The sequence below is a fragment of the Miniopterus schreibersii genome (genome assembly GCF_964146895.1).
Source record: "Miniopterus schreibersii genome assembly, chromosome: 8".
Taxonomy (NCBI): Eukaryota; Metazoa; Chordata; class Mammalia; order Chiroptera; family Miniopteridae; genus Miniopterus; species Miniopterus schreibersii.
Window position 1 is genome coordinate 77,947,921 of NC_138109.1, and position 21,198 is coordinate 77,969,118.

A 21,198-nucleotide genomic window follows, 5' to 3' on the forward strand; every position below is an offset into this window, starting at 1 on the left:
AGTTGAGCATATTACTTGAGATTGCTTTAATTTGAAGTTTAACCAGTTTCTCAGCCATTTATAAATGAATTTTTAGATCTGATCATTTGTGTTCCTTAGCTCGTATGCTTCTTTCTGTTTTAGGGCAGCGGCCTTAATTCTTTTTATGATCAGCGGGAATACATAGGCAGAAGTGTTCATTATTGGAAGAAGGTTTTGCCATTATTGAAGGTGATCAAAAAGAAGATTAGTATTCCTGAACCTACTGACCCTCTGTTTAAACACTTTCATAGTGCAGACATCCAGGTAATGGAGGGTTCCTTGGTTAATTAACTGGGGATGTGGATTTCTAGTATATAAACAAAGAAACTGCTTAAGTTAATTGCCTAACTATTTAATGGTAGTCTTGTTTTCTAAATGCACTAGCTATTATAAATAAAATATGGCACATAAGAGTACTGAGATGTTAATCTCATTAAAACATATAAAATCTTTGGGAAATCATTTGGGTTTGATATTCTAGGTTGAGGCAATTTCACTAAAAATCACTAAATCTGTCTAGGCATCTGAAATTGGTGAATATGAAGAAGAAGCACACATAACATTTGCTATATTGGATGCAGTTAATGGAAATATAGAAGATGCTATGACTGCTTTTGAATCTATAAAAAATGTTGTTTCTTACTGGAATCTTGCACTGGTAAGTAGGTGTACTTGAATTAAAAGTTTTTTGTTTTAAAAGCGTAATTGGTGCTTGCTTTGGCAGCACACACACTGCAACTGGAATGATGCAGAGAAGGAAGGTTAGCATGGCCCTGTGCAAGATGACACACAAATTCATGAAGCGTTCTATATTTTAAGAAGCAAACAAAAAATCCTCATTTTTTCATGAAAGCATTCTTTGTGTAGATCTTTCACAGAAAAGCAGAAGACATTGAAAATGATGCACTTGCTCCAGAAGAACAAGAAGAATGCAAAAATTATCTGAGAAAGACCAGGGACTACCTACTAAAGATTTTAGATGACAGTGATTCAAATCTTTCAGTAGTCAAGAAAGTAAGTGGCAGGATTTTTGTCCTTTCTTATTGCCAGTTGGGTATTTTGTTAATTTCAAAAATGATTAGGACTATCTCATAAGTAATGCACAGAATATTTGATTAGTATTGCTTTATCTTAGGTTTGATGTTTCTTTTTTAAAATTGAGAATCTAGGTTTATATTGTTACAAAAATACTTGTTGGGGAATTGGAAAAGGTTTCTAAGGCAGGACATTTATTTTTGTTATTGTGGCAGTGTATTGCTACCTAAGACTAGTTCTTAATGAATTTGACAATTAAATATTTTACTGAAATCAAAAGTAGGTAGCTGACCAACTTCAGAGCATTTCTTCTAATCTTCATCTTTTTTCCAACTTTCAGCAGTTTGAGACGGTCATGATCATATTATTGTCAGTTATATTCAACTTTACAAATACTTTGTTTATTAGTGTTGCTACTCTCAGATTAGGATTTATGTTGTCTGGTGTATTCTAGCATCTATGTTTTTCTCCCTGTTCAAAATTAATTAGTAAACATATTTTGCTCACGTTGAAAAATTTTCTAAGTTAACATTTTTTTGGCCACTATTATGGTTAACAGAAAGTAGAAACAGCATAGATTTTAGAGTCAGACTTTAGGTTACATAGCAGTTTTGTGCCTGTTATTAAAGTATAAAGTGCTTATTATACAATAGTGAGAAAAGTAAGAAAATTAGTAAAATAAAATCTTGCATTTATTTAAGAATTTTTACTTAGATATTTTTGCAAACTAAGACCCTTGGTTCATGCCTTTTGTTTTTAGTTGCCTGTGCCCCTGGAGTCTGTAAAAGAGATGTTTAATTCAGTCATGCAGCAGCTCGATGACTATAGTGAAGGAGGTCCCCTGTATAAAAATGGATCTTTGCGTAATGCAGAGTCAGAAATGAAACATTCTACACCATCTCCCACCAAATATTCCCTGTCGCCAAATAAAAGTTACAAGGTAAGTGAGAAAGAAGTGAATCATTCCATTGTGTATATATGGACATATATTCCATATATTTCTGTTCTAAATGTTTTAAATACTATTTTATTGTTACTTTTTTAGTATTCTCCCAAAGCACCACCTCAGTGGGCAGAAGATCAAAATTCTTTACTAAAAATGATCTGCCAACAAGTAGAGGCCATTAAGGTAAATCACTTAATTTCTCTATCTTGTGCCTTCCTTATTCCAAGATTCCTTCCTTGTCCAATCCCTCACTCCTTTCTAAAGCTGTTCAAAATGTCCCTTTGCTCAATGGTGTGGCTCAATGGTTGAGCGTTGACCCATGAACTTGGAGCCACAGTTCTGTTCCCGGTCAGGGCACATCGGGTTGCAGGATTGATCCCCAGTAGGGGGCAGGCAGGAGGCAGCTGATTGGTGTTTCTCTCTCATTATTGATGTTAGTATCTCTCTCTCCCTCTCTCTGAAATCAAGAAAAAGCATATTTTTAAAAAAGTTTCCTTTGCTGTGCTACTATAGAATCATAGAGTTTTACATACCTCCATATTAACACCATATATATGTATATTTCTTTGTTAATCCTCACCCAAGGACACATTTCCATTGATTTTTTTTTAGAGAGAGAGTGGAGGAGGAATAGGGAGGGAGAGAGAGAGAAACATTGATGTGAGAGAGACACGTTGGCTGGTTGCCTCCCACACACAACCCGAATGGGGGGTGCGGAGCAAACCTGCAACCCAGGTAAGTGCCCTTGACTGGGAATCGAGCCCGTGACCTTTTGGTGCACGGGCTGATGCTCTAACCACTGAGCAAAACCAGCCAGGGCGGCATCACCATGATTTTGAAATTATCTATGTCTGCATCCTTTACCAGATGTGAATCCTTCAAAGGCACAGACTCTTCTGTCCAAAACATAGCATTGTTTCTGGCATAGAGGAGGTCTCCAAGTGATTTAATTGAACTAGCAAAAATACCTTGGTCTATGAATTCATTTCTCAGACTGACTGTGGGGTATGTGTTAAATTTATAGCTAGGAATTGACAAGTGGTCTAAACTTCAGAAAATCTATCTTTTTAATACTTTCATATGAACTTGACTTAATTATGTAAGGGAATAGTTAACATGTACGTGATCTCATTTGAACTATATACAAGTGACCTTAACTATAAGGTTCAAAGGAACTTTACTTTGGAATTGAAAGTACAGGTAGGTCGTTTTGTGCTCATTGAGCTAGAACTAAATCAGTCTCATACTTCTAAGGTTACATCAAGGAAATTGATAATTGTGTGATTATCATGGTGCTATCAGTAGTGTGTGAGCATTAAAAATGCTGTGGGAGGGGAATGTACTTTTGAATTTGCACAAAGATTTTTATCGCAGTTTTGTATAATTGTGGCCTGTTATTATATACAGTCTTGACTTACCATATAGGTTTCAGGCACACACCATTGTATTTTGTGGAAGGGTAGTGGAACACTAGTCCATGTGTCTGAAAGGCCAGGTTCTAGTACTAACTCTGCCACTAATTAACCATCTTGGGTCAGGTATTTTCTTACCTTTTTCTCTTTCTGGTTCTCATCTATAAAGTGAATTGTTGAAACCAGTTCTCATCACATTTTCCAGTAGTTTGAATTTTTAAAATTATGATTATAGCATTAACTGCATGTTCAAAACTATAGTCTAGATACCAATAGTAACCAGTAAATTTCTTTCTTTTTTTTAAAGAAACATATTTTTATTGATTTCAGAGAGAGGAAAGGAGAGGGAGAGAGAGAGAGATAGAAACATCAATGATGAGAGTCATTGATCGAGTCCGCAACCCAGGCATGTGCCCTGACCGGGAATTGAACCCTGATCGCCTGGGTCCTAGGTCGATGCTCAACCGCTGAGCTACTCCCAGCCGGGCATAAATTCCTTTTGTTGATGCCACCAGTTTCTTATTTATGGATGTACAGTATCTGGACTAGACACAGTAGATGAATGAGTGGAGGAACATTTATTTAGCTTGAAATTTGAGAAATTTTTGACCCCAGTAGTTAAGGCTTTTGGGAAATTTGTATTTGAAAATGCCTCTAGAAGAAGGTAGCAAATGTTCTGACTCAGTCTCTGACTTCACTCATAACTTGTCAGATACCTGGACCTACACAGAGAGACTTGATACTTTTTTCTACTGTGACCTGTTGTCTGATGACACGATAGTTGTGCGTTGTTTTTTTTTTTTAACAAAGTAGTTTCTTGATAAATGCCTGTTTTGTAAGGGACGTTTCATAGGTTCTAGGGTTGGGGGTGTGTTGTCATTTAGTTGTCTATAAAATGACAGAGATCTGATAGCCACAGAGATACCATTAGAAGGCCATATGTCTGCCTTTTTGTCTAGGCAGCAGAATGGTGTTATGAAATGTTTTTGGAGTAGAATCTGGTTTCAGTTCTAGCTGTGCTATTTCCTGCATGTGTTTTTCTCATTTTAAGATGTAAGTTACTAATATTATCTAAATGTGTAAGGATTAAAAACTTAGGTAAAGTGCTCGGAATATATTATTATTATTTTTTATTTATTTATTTAAAAATTTTTTCCCCGAATATATCTTTATTGATTTCAGAGAGAGGAAGGGAGAGGGGGAGAGAGAGAGAAACATCAATGATGAGAGAGTTGTCATTGATGGTCTGCCTGCTGCACGCCCCCGGCTGGGGATCGAGCCCTCAACCCAGGCATGTGCCCTGACCGGGAATTGAACCCCAATCGCCTGGATCCTAGGTCAACACTCAACCGCTTAGCCACGCCCAGCCGGGCTCGGAATATATTATTATATACATAGTATAGGTGGGACAAAAGTAAGTTTACAGTTGTCAGTGTGCAAAACACGGTTGTTTTCTTGTATTATTTATTAATTATTGTATTATTTTCCATACAAACAACTGTAAATCTATTTTGTCCCACCCTGTATATTCTGAGCAAATATTAGTTGTTTTTCCTTTCCTAGTGGAGCATTTGAGTATCACCTTGAAGGATAAGTAGTGTTTTGTTACATCAAATGTGGATAAGTGGAAAGCTAGTATTGAGGGGTAATTTGGATTGTTGAGTAATCCACATAGGGTGAAGTGTAAAGCATTGTGGAAAGGAGATTGCTGGAAAAATGTTTGGGATAATACTGCTGAGGACCATGAATCTCAGAGAAAGAAATTTAATTTGTAGCTATAGCTGAACTTTAGAAAGATTAATTTAGGCAAATGGAGAAGGGAAATGGAGATGAGGCCATTTACAAGGTTACTCAGTTATTTAGGTTAGAGCTAACTCTTAACTCTAGAGTGAAATGAATTAGCTAATGGTACTAAGGAGTGAAAGAAGGGGAGCAAATGAGTTGTTAACAAATTAAGGATCATGTTCTTAAGTCAGCATTTGGTAATCTGATCTTACTGGAATGTAGTCCCTAAAAAGGCATCATCGAGTATTTAAATTTAAAATACTTGTTTGCTCTATCACTGTTGCTTGCATTATATAATTGCTTGAAATTTTGTCTTTTTCTTCTTCCAACAGAAAGAAATGCAGGAATTGAAACTAAATAGCAGTAACTCAGGGTCCCCTCATCGTTGGTCTACAGAATGTTATGGACCAGATCCAGTGCCTGATGGCTATCAGGGATCACAGACTTTTCAAGGGGCTCCACTAACAGGTGAGTTGGCAACTGGATATGTTAGTAGATCACTGTACTTCCTCCTCTTTTACATAGATCACTTGTGAAATTGCCTTGTGTATAACATTTGTTTATATACATGTCTATATGTGTCTGTATATTACTTAAGCTGCAGTTGGTATTACTGAGATGTTTTATAACCCTACGCAGAAACAAAACAAACTTTATCTGATACTGTGTATGTAAAGGTTTAAAAAATAACCTTTTCATGCACATGTCAGAGGAACTGAGACTGAGGTGGAACTATTTCCTATAATTGAAAAATGTTAATTGATATCATTATGCATTAAGAGATGCCTAATTAAAAAGCTTAAACTTCTCAGGAATTATTTTGATGAATACCCAGAAGTATGATATTAATAGGAAATCTTGTTTTAAAACACCATGGTCATACATAAAAGGAAGGAGTTTGAAGTTAGACCATATTAGATTAGACCTCACTGAGCCAGTTTGTCTATTCAAAATATGGAGATAATACTTGACTCATGATAATTGTGAGCATTTATGTAAGTATGGGTGTGTATTAGGTGTTTACTTAAAGTATTCAGTAAATGCTAATGAACCAAAGGGTATTAATGGTGCCTCCTGTGGGTTGTCTGTGTGCAAAAGTGCTAAACACAGTAACTGAGAGTGGTAGGTACTATTACTAATCCTAATTTTATAGATGAGGAAATGGGTTTAGAAGTGGTAGTTAACTTTTCCATTATTGTACAAGGTAATTATTGATAGAATCGGGATTCAAACTCCAGTGGTCTAACTTTAAAGCCATTTGCCAGTGTGATACATTGCACTCAGGCACCCAGAAATGATGACAAAAATAGGTTTCTTTTACATGAGACAGATTCCTGGAATGGTGGTAGTACATATTTTTTTCTAATTGGTTTTAACCCAGGAAAGATTTAGAATTCTTTGATCTAGTTTAAATTAGTACATTTGTGTGATAGTCCTTGGGAGCCATACTTAAGGCTGCCCTGCTATCCTCTTGTGACAGTGTCTTGTAAATGCAGGCAAAATAATAATAGTCTCTATAAAGTCAAACTTTACTAAGTGTCATAAGTCGTAGACAAATATATGAGATATCAAGAGTTCAAACATTGTTTACTTAAAAACCCTGTGTACTCTGTAGAGCCTTGTGTACAGAGAAGATAAGTAAACTAGCTATTTCTAGGGCTTTGTTTTTGAGTGCTGTGTGGAATTATTTGTCACCTTTTGGGTCACAATTTCCATTTCTTTTGTGTACAGGCATAAAAGTTTGTTAAACAGACACAAATGTAACATTCAGATTGTTTCATTTTATTCTTGTAATTACCTGACAAAATGTGTGGAAGCAGCACATCCTCATTTTATGGTTGAGAATTCATATCTCCTGATTCCTATTCCTGTGTTTACAAATTTGTTTTTCTTAATGAAAGTAAAAATATAGCAAGATGGTTCTTGTCTTTTTAAAATAAGATGATTTAAAAAATGATTAATAAATTTATAGGCAATATTAAGACATACTGAACAGTGTAAAGAAAACTAAAAGCTAACAGTATCACAAAGAGTTCTATTAACATTTTGGAACATTTCCTTCTGGTCCTTTCTCTTTGTATACATAAATAATTTTTAATGAGATTGTTACCATGTTATTATGCTATATGTTGATTAGTAAGCCTGTTTTTAAAATATTTAAGTTCTGAGCATTTGGTTATTAAATATTTTTTGAAAATACTATTAATGAATGTACTGGTATTCCATCATGTAGAAGTACTAAAAATGTTATTCCCTAGTTTTTATTATTTCCAGTTTTTGCCATTATAAGTAGGGCTGTGGACACAGTCCCAGGATCGTAGGGTATTTGAAAAATGCTTTTGTGTTGGGAAATTGCTTTACAGAAAAGCTATGCCAGTTTCCACTCTTATCGCCGATATCTAATAGTGCCCTTCTCTTTGTATTCTTGCCTAGTGTTAAGTATTATCAGTTTATAAAAACCTTTACTAGTTTTTAAGAACAAAAATACTGTCACTAGGCATGCTCATCACTTTTATAATCTTTATATTTCCTGAGTTATCTACTCATTGGGTGCTTTTTGTAATAGGTTTATAAGAACTCTTTAATAGTCTCCTCCCCCCCCCATTATTTAACAGTTATTAGTCACTGATAAAGTCACTAGTTAAATTTCAGACTTTAGGATTCTTGGCTCATGTCCATCATCTTGTTCTATGCCTGTTTTCTCCCCAGAATATTCCAAAAGAATCACTTTCATCAGGCAGTTCATTCGTTTTCCAAAATCAGACTTGGGCTTCTTTGGCAATTTTTTAGACTGGCTAGCTTTTTCTGGGTCTTTTTCAGTGCTTTCCAGAATCAATTGTTTAGCATCTCTTGGGTCACAATTTAGATTCCTCCTTTCTTGTGAAGGCCTAAGTAATCTTTAAGCTGTATTGTTTTCTGGTAAAACTTTTATTAAGCAGATCAAGAGAATGACTGTTGGTAGTTTTGCCGTCAACATGAGTGTCTTCTAGTTGTTGCTTTTCTGGTAAAACTCACATAAAACAGATCAGATGGAGGAAATAGTTTGGACATTAGAATGAGTGTCAGCCATGATGTGTTCTCCCCCCTTCTCCCCCAGGAACACATTTTGTGTTACTTGTGAGATCCTTTTTCATGGGTTTGTCAGGTGATTTTTGGCCTGAACATTCTAAGTTTGAGTTTATAAAATGCAACCTTGTCTTGTGCAGATTTTCAAGGTTCACTTCAAAAACATGGCCCTGAGGCCATCAGATGCATTTTGGTTCCTTAAACCTTTCCCATGACTAGTGCGTTCTCAATATTTCTGATGTTGAACCATGGCTGTGCATTCATATCATTCTTTCTTGGAAAGTTGACCAGCCACTTCCTTCTTGCTTTTTTGATGCTTGTTGTGAGGTGCTTATTCTTGTTGACTACTGTGGTGCTCTTATTCCTCATGTGTCATATTTAGCAGTTTTTCCTAGTTTGTCATTTGATAATCTTGTTTATGGTATATTTTGATACAGAAATTTTAAAAAATTTATGTAGTCTTAAATCTTTCTTTGATTTCTATTGCTTTTGTATTTATAGTTCTTGCCTAGATAGTCTTAACTATAGTATAGGGTTTTTTTTTAACAGTGCTTTTCTTTCTTTTTTTTCTTTAGTTGCAACTACTGGCCCTTCAGTACATTATAGTCAGTCACCAGCATATAATTCCCAGTGTCTTCTCAGACCAGCAGCTAATGTTACTCCCACAAAGGTAACAAAGGAATAATATATACATTTATAAATATCTCCTTTTTAATTGTTCAGGCTTTTTTCAAAGAAATTCAAGAAGTAGTTCAACATTAAAACTTTTATGTCCCACAAGATATAGATATTTTAAATTTCCAGATAGAGAAGTTATGCTTCGTAGTCATCTTATTTTATGTTACAATAAGTGTGAACATTTAGAATATTTTCAAGTGGGGTGGTGGTGGTTCCTTCATCATTCCGTTTTGGCAGAAATAGGACTAGAATGTCCTTGCTGAGCCACCAAGTTCAGGTCTGAAGTGGCTAAGACCCAGTATTACAAGAGTAGTTGAATGTGAAGCTTAAAGACAGAAGGTTTGGGTGCATTTAGGCCCTGGCTTTTCTACTCATTGTGACCTTGGGCAAGTGTATTAACCTCCCTATACATTAGTTGCCTCATATGTGAAATGAGGATAATAATGCCTTAATTCATAGGGTTTTTGAGGATATTAAAATGAGATAATATATGTAAAGTACTTAGAACATTGCTCAGTTGGCACATTAGTAAAAGCTCAATAAATGTTAGGTCATCACCACCATCATTTTTAAAAATAAGTTTTTCTGTTAATTTTAGAGAGAGAGAGGAAGGGAGAGTGAGAGAGAGAGGAACATCAATGAGAGAGAACCATCGATCGGCTGCCTCCTTCACACCCCCTCTGGGGATCAAGCCCTGGCATGTGCAATTCCTGACCGGGAATTGAACCAAGTGACTTCCTGATGCATGGGATGATGCTCAACCAGCTGAGTCACACCAGCCATGGCCATCATCATCATTATTGTTAACATCATTGGGCACATTGTTTAGGAATGAAGAAGATATTTTTCCTGTGCGTTTATTGTAGGAGAATTTAATTTTTAAGATTCTGTCATGAATTAAGGCAATTTTTATTATATGCCGAGAAGGAAAATAATTATCTTTGTAGTAATGCCGTCTTCTCCTACTGATGCACTACATTACCTAATGATATCTTTACCTTATAATAGTTATGTTTGTGGTTCGTGAAAATTGGTTTGTATCTAGTTATCTGTAGTTTTGTAGAAACCTACAAAAATTTAAACTTTTTTTTTTCTTTTAGGGTCCAGTTTATGGCATGAATAGGCTTCCACCTCAACAGCATATTTATGGCTATCCACAACAGATGCACACACCACCTGTGCAAAGTACATCTGCTTGTATGTTCTCTCAAGAGATGTATGGTCCTCCACTGCGTTTTGAGTCTCCTGCCACAGGAATTTTGTCACCGAGGGGTGATGATTACTTTAATTACAATAGTCAACAGACAAGCACAAACCCACCTTTGCCAGAACCAGGATATTTCACAAAACCTCCAGTTGCAGCTCATGCTTCAAGATCTGCAGAATCTAAGGTTACAGAATTTGGTAAAACTAATTTCGTTCAGCCAGTGCCAGGTGAAGGAATGAGGTCATCTTTGACAGCACCTGCACATACAACACAGTCAACTCCTTTTAAATTTAACTCAAACTTCAAATCAAATGATGGTGATTTCACGTTTTCCTCACCGCAGGTTGTGACACAGCCTCCTCCTATGGCTTACAATAATAGTGAAAGCCTTTTAGGTCTTTTGACTTCAGAAAAACCTTTGCAAGGAGATAGTTACAGTGGAGCAAAAGCTAGTCAAACTATTGGACCGCGAAATACATTTAGTTTCGGAAGCAAAACTGTGCCTGGAATGTCATTTACTGAAAATGTGGGCCCAAATCAAAAGAATTCTGGTTTTCGTCGAAGTGATGATATGTTTCCCTTCCATGGTCCAGTGAAATCAGTATTTGGAAAATCTGTTCCAGAGCTGGCCAGCAAGAATCATGAAACAGATGGAGGGAGTACCCATGGTGACGACGATGATGATGGACCTCACTTTGAGCCTGTGGTTCCTCTTCCTGATAAGATTGAAGTAAAAACTGGTGAAGAAGATGAAGAAGAATTCTTTTGTAATCGTGCAAAATTGTACCGTTTTGATGCAGAATCCAAAGAATGGAAGGAACGTGGAATTGGCAATGTAAAAATACTAAGACATAAAACATCTGGTAAAATTCGCCTTCTAATGAGACGAGAGCAAGTATTAAAAATCTGTGCAAATCATTACATCAATCCAGAAATGAAACTGACACCAAATGCTGGGTCAGACAAATCTTTTGTATGGCATGCTGTTGATTATGCAGATGAGTTGCCCAAACCAGAACAACTTGCTATTAGATTCAAAACTCCTGAGGAAGCAGCACTTTTTAAGTGCAAGTTTGAAGAGGCCCAGAACATTTTAAAAGCCTCAGGAGCAAAGGCTATGAGAATCATAAAGGAACCTACAAGTCATGATAACAAGGATATTTGCAAATCTGATGCCAGAAACATGAATTTTGAATTTCAAGTAGCAAAGAAAGAAGGGTCTTGGTGGCATTGTAGCAGCTGCTCATTAAAGAATGCTGCAACTGCTAAGAAATGTGTTTCATGCCAGAATCTAAACCCAAGCAATAAAGAGCTCCTCGGCCCACTGTTAGATGAAACTGTTTCCACTCTTAAAACTAGCCCAGAAAATACTCCAGATAGGTTTGGGTTGATGATTCCAAAGAAAGAAAGTCACTGGGATTGTATTTGCGGAGTGAGAAATGAACCTACTGCATCTAGATGCAGTGCATGCCAGAGTACAAAGTCTGCTAATAAAAGTGGATCTTTATTTGTTCAACCTTCCTTTAAATTTGGTCAGGGAGATCTTCCCAAGCCTGTTAACAATGATTTCAGATCCGTTTTTTCTGCAAAGGAAGGACAGTGGGGTTGCAGTGTATGCTTGGTACAAAATGAAGGGAGCTCTACAAAATGTGTTGCTTGTCAGAATTCAAGAAAACAGAATTTACCCACTTCTGCTTCAGCCCCTGCTGCTTGTAAGTTTGGTGCTTCAGAGATAAGCGAAACTCCAAAGAGTGGATTTGAGGACATGTTTGCTAAAAAGGATGGGCAGTGGGATTGCAGTGTATGCTTGGTACGAAATGAAGCAGATGCTACAAAATGTGCTGCTTGTCAGAATCCTGGTAAACCGAGTCTGTCTACTTCTGCTGTTCCAGTACCTGCCTCTTTTAAGTTTAGTACTTTAGAGACAAGCAAGGCCACAAAGAGTGGATTTGAAGGAATGTTCACCAAGAAGGAAGGACAGTGGGATTGTAGTGTTTGCTTTGTGCGAAATGAAGCAAGTACTACCAAGTGTGTTGCTTGTCAGAATCCAAGAACACAAAATCAGCCTATTTCTGCTATTCCAGCTCCTACCTCTTCAGAGACAAGCAAGGCCACAAAGAATGGATTTGAAGGAATGTTCACCAAGAAGGAAGGACAATGGGACTGTAGTGTTTGCCTTGTGCGGAATGAGAGTTCTTCCTTAAAATGTGTGGCTTGTGATGCCTCTAAACCAACTCATAAACCTATTGCGGAAGCTCCTTCAGCTTTCACATTGGGCTCAAAAACTAAGTTAAATGACTCTTCTGGAAGTCAGATGGGAACAGGATTTAAAAGTAACTTTTCAGAAAACGCTTTTAAATTTGGAATCTCAGAACAAGGATTTAAATTTGGGCATGTGGATCAAGAAAATATACCTTCATTTACATGTCAGAGTTCTTCTAATACAGACTCTAAGTCAACAATAGAAGGATTTAATTTTTCTATTCCGGCGTTTGCCGATGGATTTAAATTTGGCATTCAGGAGCAGGGAAATCAAGAGAAGAAGAGTGAAAAGCCCGTTGAAAATGACAATGGTTTTCAGGCTCCCAGTGTTAGCAGTCAGAAGAGTGGTAGTGGCATGATATTTGGTCATACTGGAAACACGTCTACCTTTGCAGATCTTGCAAAGTCAACTTCAGGAGAAGGATTTCAATTTGGCAAAAAAGACCCTAATTTCAAGGGATTTTCAGGTGCGGGAGAAAAATTATTCTCATTGCAGAGTGGTAAAATGGCTGATAAAGCTGACACTTCTACTGACCTTGAGAAAGATGATGATGCCTATAAGACTGAGGATAGTGATGACATTCATTTTGAACCAGTAGTTCAAATGCCTGAAAAAGTAGAACTTGTAACAGGAGAAGAAGATGAAAAAGTTCTTTATTCACAGCGGGTAAAATTATTTAGATTTGATGCTGAGATAAGTCAGTGGAAAGAAAGGGGTTTGGGGAACTTAAAAATTCTCAAAAATGAAGTCAATGGCAAACTAAGAATGTTAATGCGACGAGAGCAAGTACTAAAAGTGTGTGCTAATCATTGGATAACCACTACAATGAATCTGAAGCCTTTGTCTGGATCAGATAGAGCATGGATGTGGTTAGCTAGTGATTTTTCTGATGGTGATGCCAAACTAGAGCAGCTGGCAGCAAAATTTAAAACACCAGAGCTTGCTGAAGAATTCAAGCAGAAATTTGAGGAATGCCAGCGACTTCTATTAGATATACCACTTCAGACGCCTCATAAATTGGTGGATACTGGCAGAGCTGCCAAGTTAATACAGAGAGCTGAAGAAATGAAGAGTGGACTCAAAGATTTCAAGACATTTTTGACAAATGATCAAACAAAAGTCACTGAGGAAGAAAGTAAGAATTCAGATGCAGGTGCTGCCAGTGTTTCAGACATAACCGCCAAACTAAATCCTGAAAACACTGGACCCACATTAGAGTGGAATAACTATGATTTAAGGGAGGGGGAGGATGCTTTGGATGATAGTGTTAGTAGTAGCTCAGTACATGCTTCTCCACTGACAAGTAGCCCTGTGAGAAAAAATCTCTTCCGCTTTGGTGAGTCAACAACAGGATTTAACTTTAGTTTTAAATCTGCTTTGAGTCCATCTAAGTCTCCTGCCAAGTTGAATCAGAGTGGGACCACAGTTGGCACTGATGAAGAATCTGATGTTACTCAAGAAGAAGAGAGAGATGGACAGTACTTTGAACCTGTTGTACCTTTGCCTGATCTAGTTGAAGTGTCCAGTGGTGAGGAAAATGAACAAGTTGTTTTTAGTCACAGAGCAAAACTCTATAGGTATGATAAAGATGTTGGCCAGTGGAAAGAAAGAGGCATTGGTGATATAAAGATTTTACAGAATTATGAGAATAAGCAAGTTCGCATAGTGATGAGAAGGGACCAGGTATTAAAACTTTGTGCCAATCACAGAATAACTCCAGACATGACTTTGCAAAATATGAAAGGGACAGAAAGAGTGTGGGTGTGGACTGCATGTGATTTTGCAGATGGAGAAAGAAAAGTAGAACATTTAGCTGTCCGTTTTAAACTACAGGATGTTGCAGACTCATTTAAGAAAATATTTGATGAAGCAAAAATAGCCCAAGAAAAAGATTCTTTGATAACACCTCATGTTTCTCTTTCAACCACTCCCAGAGAGTCACCATGTGGCCGAATCGCTGTAGCTGTGTTAGAAGAAACCACAAAAGAAAGGACAGATTTACTTCAGGGTGACGATATAGCAGATGCAACGTCAGAAGTTGGAGATGTGTCTAGCACATCTGAAACAGCAACTAAAGCAGTAGTTTCTCCTCCTAAGTTTGTATTTGGTTCAGAGTCTGTTAAAAGTATTTTTGGTAGTGAAAGATCAAAACCATTTACATTTGGCAACAGTTCAGCTACTGGGTCTTTGTTTGGATTCAGTTTTAACGCACCTTTAAAAAATAATAGTGAAACTAGTGCGGTAGTTAAGAGTGGATCTGAAAGACAAATGGAACCTGATAACTGCCAAGAGTCAAAGAACTCTGATGTTCAACAATCTCCAGATGGCAAAGTCAAAAATCTCTTTGCTGCTTTTCAAAAGGAAGAGTTCTCAACTAATTACACTTTTAAGACACCAGAGAAGGGTAAGCACTTATTCTTAATAGATTTTTATATTTTCCTTTTTAATGTTTATCTTGATGCAGACTCTTTGTAGGATACTAATGTTTTACTAAAAGTTGGGTCATAAACTGCTTTGCGAACAGCCAAAACACATTGGCGCAGAATTTTTTCGTTCCGAAAGTATTTTACCTGTTTGTTCAAACAGTAACAGAGAGTATGTGTGTAAGTTATTTAGGAGATTTTAATAACTGGAAGATATTTATATTGCGCTTAGGGCAGAGCACATGAACCCAGTGAAGTACTGAAGTTTAGTCACTCGTACTTGAATCATGAACATTAACTTGAGCTTTTTTTTTTCTTAAGTATTCATTTTGTTATTGTTATTTTCTTGTCACTCAACAAAACCCCACATTACTGAGATGTTCGCATTTTGTGTAAGGTAGTCTTGCCACTGTTTATTAAATGAGCGAAGAATGAACCTCTTGTATAAATGAAGACGTAAAATGGCCAAATTGGAATAAATTGGGGACTCTGCCTTTTTTTATTTTAACATCATATTCATTTTGATTCTCAAAATTAAATACTCTTTATTTTCTAGGATTTAATTTTAGTCTTTTTAAATCTAATCCAATGGCTTTTTGGACCAGCACCCCTTCCTCACAGCCTGAGAACGAAGGTATAGAGCGAGTATTCTCAGTATGAGATGTCTTCAGTTTTTTTAGCAGCTGGTAGTATTTAGCAAAGTAACTGTGGCTGTATGAAATTAAGTACTTAACACTACAGTGTGCATGTTATAGAATGCCAGTTTAAAAGCAAGTAACTTTTGACTGGTGGTGTAATACCATTTAATGCTGTTTTTTTAATGTATTTGGATGTCATGTTTCTCACTATTGCATAACATTATTTTGAGATCGATCTATTAGGTCTTTACCTTTTGCTGCTTTGTACTTTATTACTCTTTATTTTCTATTCTGCTTAATGAAGACCTATATTTTATCTAACCTTTATCTTTAGTCACGAATGTCAGCCTGTATCCAAACATGTGATGGCAACAGCATGTATACAACATGAAACAGTGTCCCCTTAGGGCTATTCTTTTGGACATGTTTTAGAAAAATAATCATTTGAAAGCACACCCCATTTTTAACATCCACCATTATATTCCTGGTATGTTATTATATGTAGTACATACCTTCTGTAAAAGAATGGAATCTCTTAAAGACTTTCAAGGGCACAATTGGGGAAAGGAAAACTCCCTATTAGTGTCTGATAACATATCTTGAGCAACCCAACTGTGTTATAGGTTGCCAAACAAGTACATTGATAAAGTGACAATCCTTGATTTCAGGGGCCTTCAGTTTTAAAAGTATACCCATTTTATTACTAGCTAAAGCAACTCTTAAGCTTTATTTTAAAGGATGCAGTTTGTGAGAAATTATGTGAAAAGTGTGGGCTTTTTTTCTTAAAAGGATATATACTTACAGGCTCTGGGCCCTGGGTTAAGAATCCCTGGCCTAAGCAAGTTTACCAGTTTACTACTTTAGGACAAACAGCATTATTCTGTTTCAGATGTGATTTTGACAGAGTCCCAAAGGATCTTAGAGATGAAGATTCTAGACATGAGGAAACTAGGGTTGCCCAGCAGGCTCTTCAGTATGCCTAAGATGTCTTTACCAGTTCCCAAGAGAACTGGAACAAGAATCTCTTCTCATGGTGTTTTGTACTTTCCCTGGCTAGGAACTGACACAAGTTTTTGTAATGAAGGAGAGCAGAAGGCAAGTTTAATGTTGTAAAGGGCTCTAGTTCTCCAGATTAGCAGCAGCATTCCATAGAAATAAGTGTGATCTGTGTGTGTAATTTAAAACTTTCTAGCAGCCATATTAAAAAAATAAACAGCTGAAAAAAGAAAAGATTAAATTAATTTTTATAATTGTTCAGTTTAACCCATTATATCCAAAGTACTATTTATAATTCTAATCAGTATAAAAAAAAATGAGATCTTTTATATTCTTTTTCTTTTTTGGTACCAAGCCTTCAAAATCCAGTGTGTATTTTTATACTCGCAGTACATCTCAGTTTGGACTGACCACATTTTAAGTACTTAATAGCCACATTGGCTAGGCTACCATATTGGACAGTATCAGTTGGTACATAGCATGCTCATGAATTACTTACTTTACCATTTATCAGTTCCTTTACCCAGAAATTCTTTTTTGTTTTGTTTGTTAATCCTCACCTGAGGACATTTTTTGTCCTTGACTTTTAGAGAGAGTGGAAAGGAGTGAGAGAGTGGGGAGGAGAGTGGGGGAGAGAGAGAAACATCCATTTGAGAGACACATTGATTGGTTCCCTTCCACACATGCCCCGACTGGAATCTGGGATTGAACCTGCAACCCAGGTATGTGCCCTTAACTTGGAATCAAGCTGATACCTTGGTGCAGGTGGATGCTCCAACCACTGAGCAACACCAGCCAGGGCCAGAAATTCTTTTTTATACACCAGAGCAGATTGTCTGAAGAATTCTCTATTTTTTCCCTCCCGTTTTTTTTTTTGTTCTTGTTTTTTGTCCCTGTTGGTTTTTCAGCTATAGTAGTTGTCTTAAATTCTTATAGTATTACTGACCTATAGGGTAACAGTTTCTATTTAATTTTATCTGTTATAGTGCTTGGAAACATTCAAAACTCGATGTAACTCTTAATCACCTACCATCCTTCGCAATTGTTAACTAGCCTTGTGGGAACTAATCAAAGTAGGCCTTGTACTAGTTTCATATTTACACTAGTTTTTACTTCTGATTGCTTTAATTTTTTTCAGTTGTTGAAAATGCATGCATATTTTGCCTAACTATCGTCTAGTATGTCAGTTATGGTTATGGCAGCCTTTTTTTTTTTTTTTTTTTAAGTTTTTATTGATTTCAGGGAGAGAGAGAGAGAGAGAGAAACCTTAGTGGTGAGAGAGTCATTGATAGGCTGCCTCTTACACGCCCCTTACTGGGGATTGAGCCCACTACTCAGGCATGTGCCCTGATTGGGAATTGAACCACGACCTGGATCATAAGTCGATACTCAACCACTGAGCCAGTCTGACCTGGCTTTGGCATCACTTTTTAAATACCTTTTTAAATTATAGCCATTAATAGTAATTTTTTTCAATGATCAGTAAGTAAAAAGCAGATTAAAAAAAAATCCTCACCCGAGGATATGTTTTTATTGATTTTCGAGAGAGAGGAAGGAGGAGGGAGAGAGAGAGAAACATTGATTGGTTGCTTCCTGTACGTACAGCAACTGGGGATGGAACCAGCAGCCTGGGTTTGCTCCTTGACTGAGAATTGAACACATGACCTTTCTGTGCATGGGATGACACTCCAACCAACTAAGCCACCCTGGCCAGGGTGATTTTTGTTGTTGTTTTTAAATAGATTGTGTTCACTAAGGGTTTCTGAAAGAACATTAAATTCTGTTTTCCTAATGCCTATTACTAATTCGAATTCATTGTTATTACAGAGTTCTGTCTACATCAAAGTATATGTGCTTTTAGTATGCTATTTTAACCTACAGACAAGTTCTACAGTTTTTTATTTTCAGTTAGAATATTGTTATTACTTAACAACCTGTCTTTATAAATTTTTTTGACTTGTGTTATAGCAAAAGAGAAAATAAAACCTGAAGACCTTCCCTCAGATGATGATGTTCTCATTGTATATGAGCTAACCCCAACTCCTGAGCACAGAGCTCTTGCAAGCAAACTTAAACTTCCTCCAACTTTCTTCTGCTATAAGAATAGACCAGATTATGTTAGCGAAGAAGAAGAGGATGGTAAACCTTTTTTATTTTAAAAGCATTCTTCTTATGCTAATTTTAGTAATTGGGAGAGGTGAGGTTAAATTATATTAAGCCTGCTCTTAAAACCCATCACTGCTGTCCTTGCAAGTAGATGTTTATCTTAAATATTTGTATAGTCAGTGGATGTAATGATTGAAAGAACTGTATTCATTTACTAAGTTAGCATTTTTGGATGGCTACCATGAGCAGGCAGGTATTTTGAGGCATTTGAAAGCAATCATAGTTTCTTTGGAGTCCTAAAGGATGGGGTAGCGATAAGGCAGACAAGAGTTTGATTATGGAAAACTTTGCATGCCATATCACAGTTTTGGGGAGCTACAGAAAAGTTTCAGTAGAACCAATTGGATAGTGGTATAAAAGATTGGGATGTAGGACATGGAGATAGGAAAATGAGCTAAAGTGATAATAGAGCAGCTCAAACAAGAGGAGCATCTCAATGAAAGTTCTAACAGTAGAAGAGGCAGTAGGGATACAGAATTGGCAAAATTGGTTGCTATTTGGATGGGGGGAGTAAGGAAAAGTGTGAAGTTGGAGATCATTTCTAGATTTCTGGCTAGGAAAACTTCTGACACTTACTAGAAATTCTTTTATTTAATAAAATCAATTGTACTTTAAGATGAAGATTTTGAAACAGCTGTCAAGAAACTTAATGGAAAACTGTATCTGGATGAGTCAGAAAAACATAAACCATTAGAAAAAAATCTAACAGGTATGTAAAGTTAAAATTACTAATTATGTTTTTTTAAAAATCTTTTATCTGAAAGGAACCTCCCAATCTGATTATTTTTGTAATTACCAATTTTATTTATGTAATATGCCTATGATGATTTAAAATATTTTAAACCAGTATGAAGTGAAAAATACTCTTCTGGTAGTTCTTGTGCTCCCTTAGCACTGAGGTCTTGTTATCAGGTCCGTAATCATTGAGACCCATTGTTGTATAATAGTTGCACTTCATCTACTCTTATTTTAACTTTCTTTTGCTTGTGTCGTATGGGATTTTTAGAAAATGAGAAAGAATGTATTATTGTTTGGGAAAAGAAACCAACAGTTGAAGAGAAGGCAAAAGCGGATACATTAAAACTTCCACCTACATTTTTTTGTGGAGTCAGCAGTGATACTGATGAGGACAATGGAAGTGGGGAAGACTTTCAATCGGAGCTTCAAAAAGTTCAGGAAGCTCAAGTAAGAACACCTTCGTTGTTTTCCTTCTTGTTCACATGGCTTTGTTGATGCAATAAACTAGAATGTTCTTACCAAATGGTAATAATGTGCTTTTTGGCTAGCTAATGGATTAGGCATCTCTAGTCAGCTATGTCCAGAGGAGGAGGAATTTTCATAGACTACTATAAAGGTTCACTCCTCTGTGTATGTTGGGTTTTAGGGAATGGGGGTAGCAGACTATTCAGATATTTCTAAGAACGCCTACCACAATACTAAGAACAGTATTAAGTGGTTCATTTTTCATGCAAGTTAGTTTATTCTAGGGTGGGCAGAGTGCATAAGAAATAACAGCATTTGAAAACTAGTTCCCTTGGCTTATTTTGTACCTTTGTCAATTTTATGATTTGAGTACTTTTCTTAGCTTAAATATAGTGATGATGTTAATAGCTATGAACACTTTGGTGTTTTTATTTGTATTTCAGAGAAATTGGAAGACAAGGTACCTGACTAGTAGTTTTTTACAATCTAATATTGACATGTATTCAGAATTGTTCCTTGTCCCTTCAGGTAGTACTATTTTATCATGGAAGTGTGGTTGAAATGAAATAAAAGTCCTGGAGTTAGTTATGAATGCAATGGTTTAATTACAGGATTTGTAGCTAGAGAGAGATGTGGTCCAATACATGGTCTGTGTCTCTAAGAAATGTACTGCCCTTCATAGTCTGTGACTGAGTAGTCTATCTGGCCACTTTTTCTAGCTGTCCACCTAGGATGTGCCAGCTATTCAGTAGGTTTCAATTTATTCGTCAGTGCAATGGCCATCAGCTAATATAATTACATCACTATAACCAAATAGATTTATTTGTAGAAGTTCTTTTGGAAGTTTTTGCATCAGTGGCCTCTCTCTGCTAAATCTAAACCGTTTTTAAATCATCGACAGCTTCCCTGAACTCCCTGGAAGTATGTAATATGTAATTTATCTTCTCTAATTGCTGGCTGATAGAGGCTTTATTGTGTAGTTATTCATTCAGCAAATACAGTATTAATACAAATTTGAAATTTGCAAATTGAAACAATGCTATTTATTTTTATTTTTTATTGACTTTGGGGGGTGGTGTTGGAAACATGGATCCATCGGCTGCCTCCCATATACACCCCAACTGGGAATCAAACCCGCCACCTTTTGGTGTATGAGAGGACGCTCCAACCAACTGATACACAGCAGCCAAGGCAAAACAATGCAATTTAAATGTGCAAAGTTATGTGCAAAACTTCAAAATAAAACTGAAAAATAATTTTAATGCTGATGTGCAGACTGAATTGTACATTATTTATTCTTTTCCCACCTTGTGGTGCCAAAGCTAGTACACAAGGGCTTGGTATATTTTGTCAGTATTT

General features: G+C 36.5%; 1 protein-coding gene across 3 annotated transcripts in view; it reads left to right on the plus strand.

Annotated features, from left to right (window-relative positions):
- The window catches only part of LOC308561150 (E3 SUMO-protein ligase RanBP2), a 65,173-nt gene that overhangs the window by 31,406 nt on the left and 12,569 nt on the right, over window positions 1-21,198 (plus strand). Inside the window, exons 13-24 of one of the 3 annotated variants that reach the window (XM_081145733.1) lie at window positions 124-285; window positions 542-679; window positions 889-1,035; window positions 1,817-1,996; window positions 2,102-2,185; window positions 5,532-5,667; window positions 8,841-8,935; window positions 10,044-14,817; window positions 15,393-15,470; window positions 18,439-18,609; window positions 19,253-19,345; window positions 19,643-19,821. In XM_081145733.1, the coding sequence (XP_081001859.1) occupies window positions 124-285; window positions 542-679; window positions 889-1,035; window positions 1,817-1,996; window positions 2,102-2,185; window positions 5,532-5,667; window positions 8,841-8,935; window positions 10,044-14,817; window positions 15,393-15,470; window positions 18,439-18,609; window positions 19,253-19,345; window positions 19,643-19,821 (6,237 nt within the window). Of the gene's footprint in view, window positions 1-123; window positions 286-541; window positions 680-888; window positions 1,036-1,816; window positions 1,997-2,101; window positions 2,186-5,531; window positions 5,668-8,840; window positions 8,936-10,043; window positions 14,818-15,392; window positions 15,471-18,438; window positions 18,610-19,252; window positions 19,346-19,642; window positions 19,822-21,198 lie in introns of those variants that run through there. The other 2 variants (XM_081145734.1, XM_081145735.1) reach the window with 2 other exon arrangements.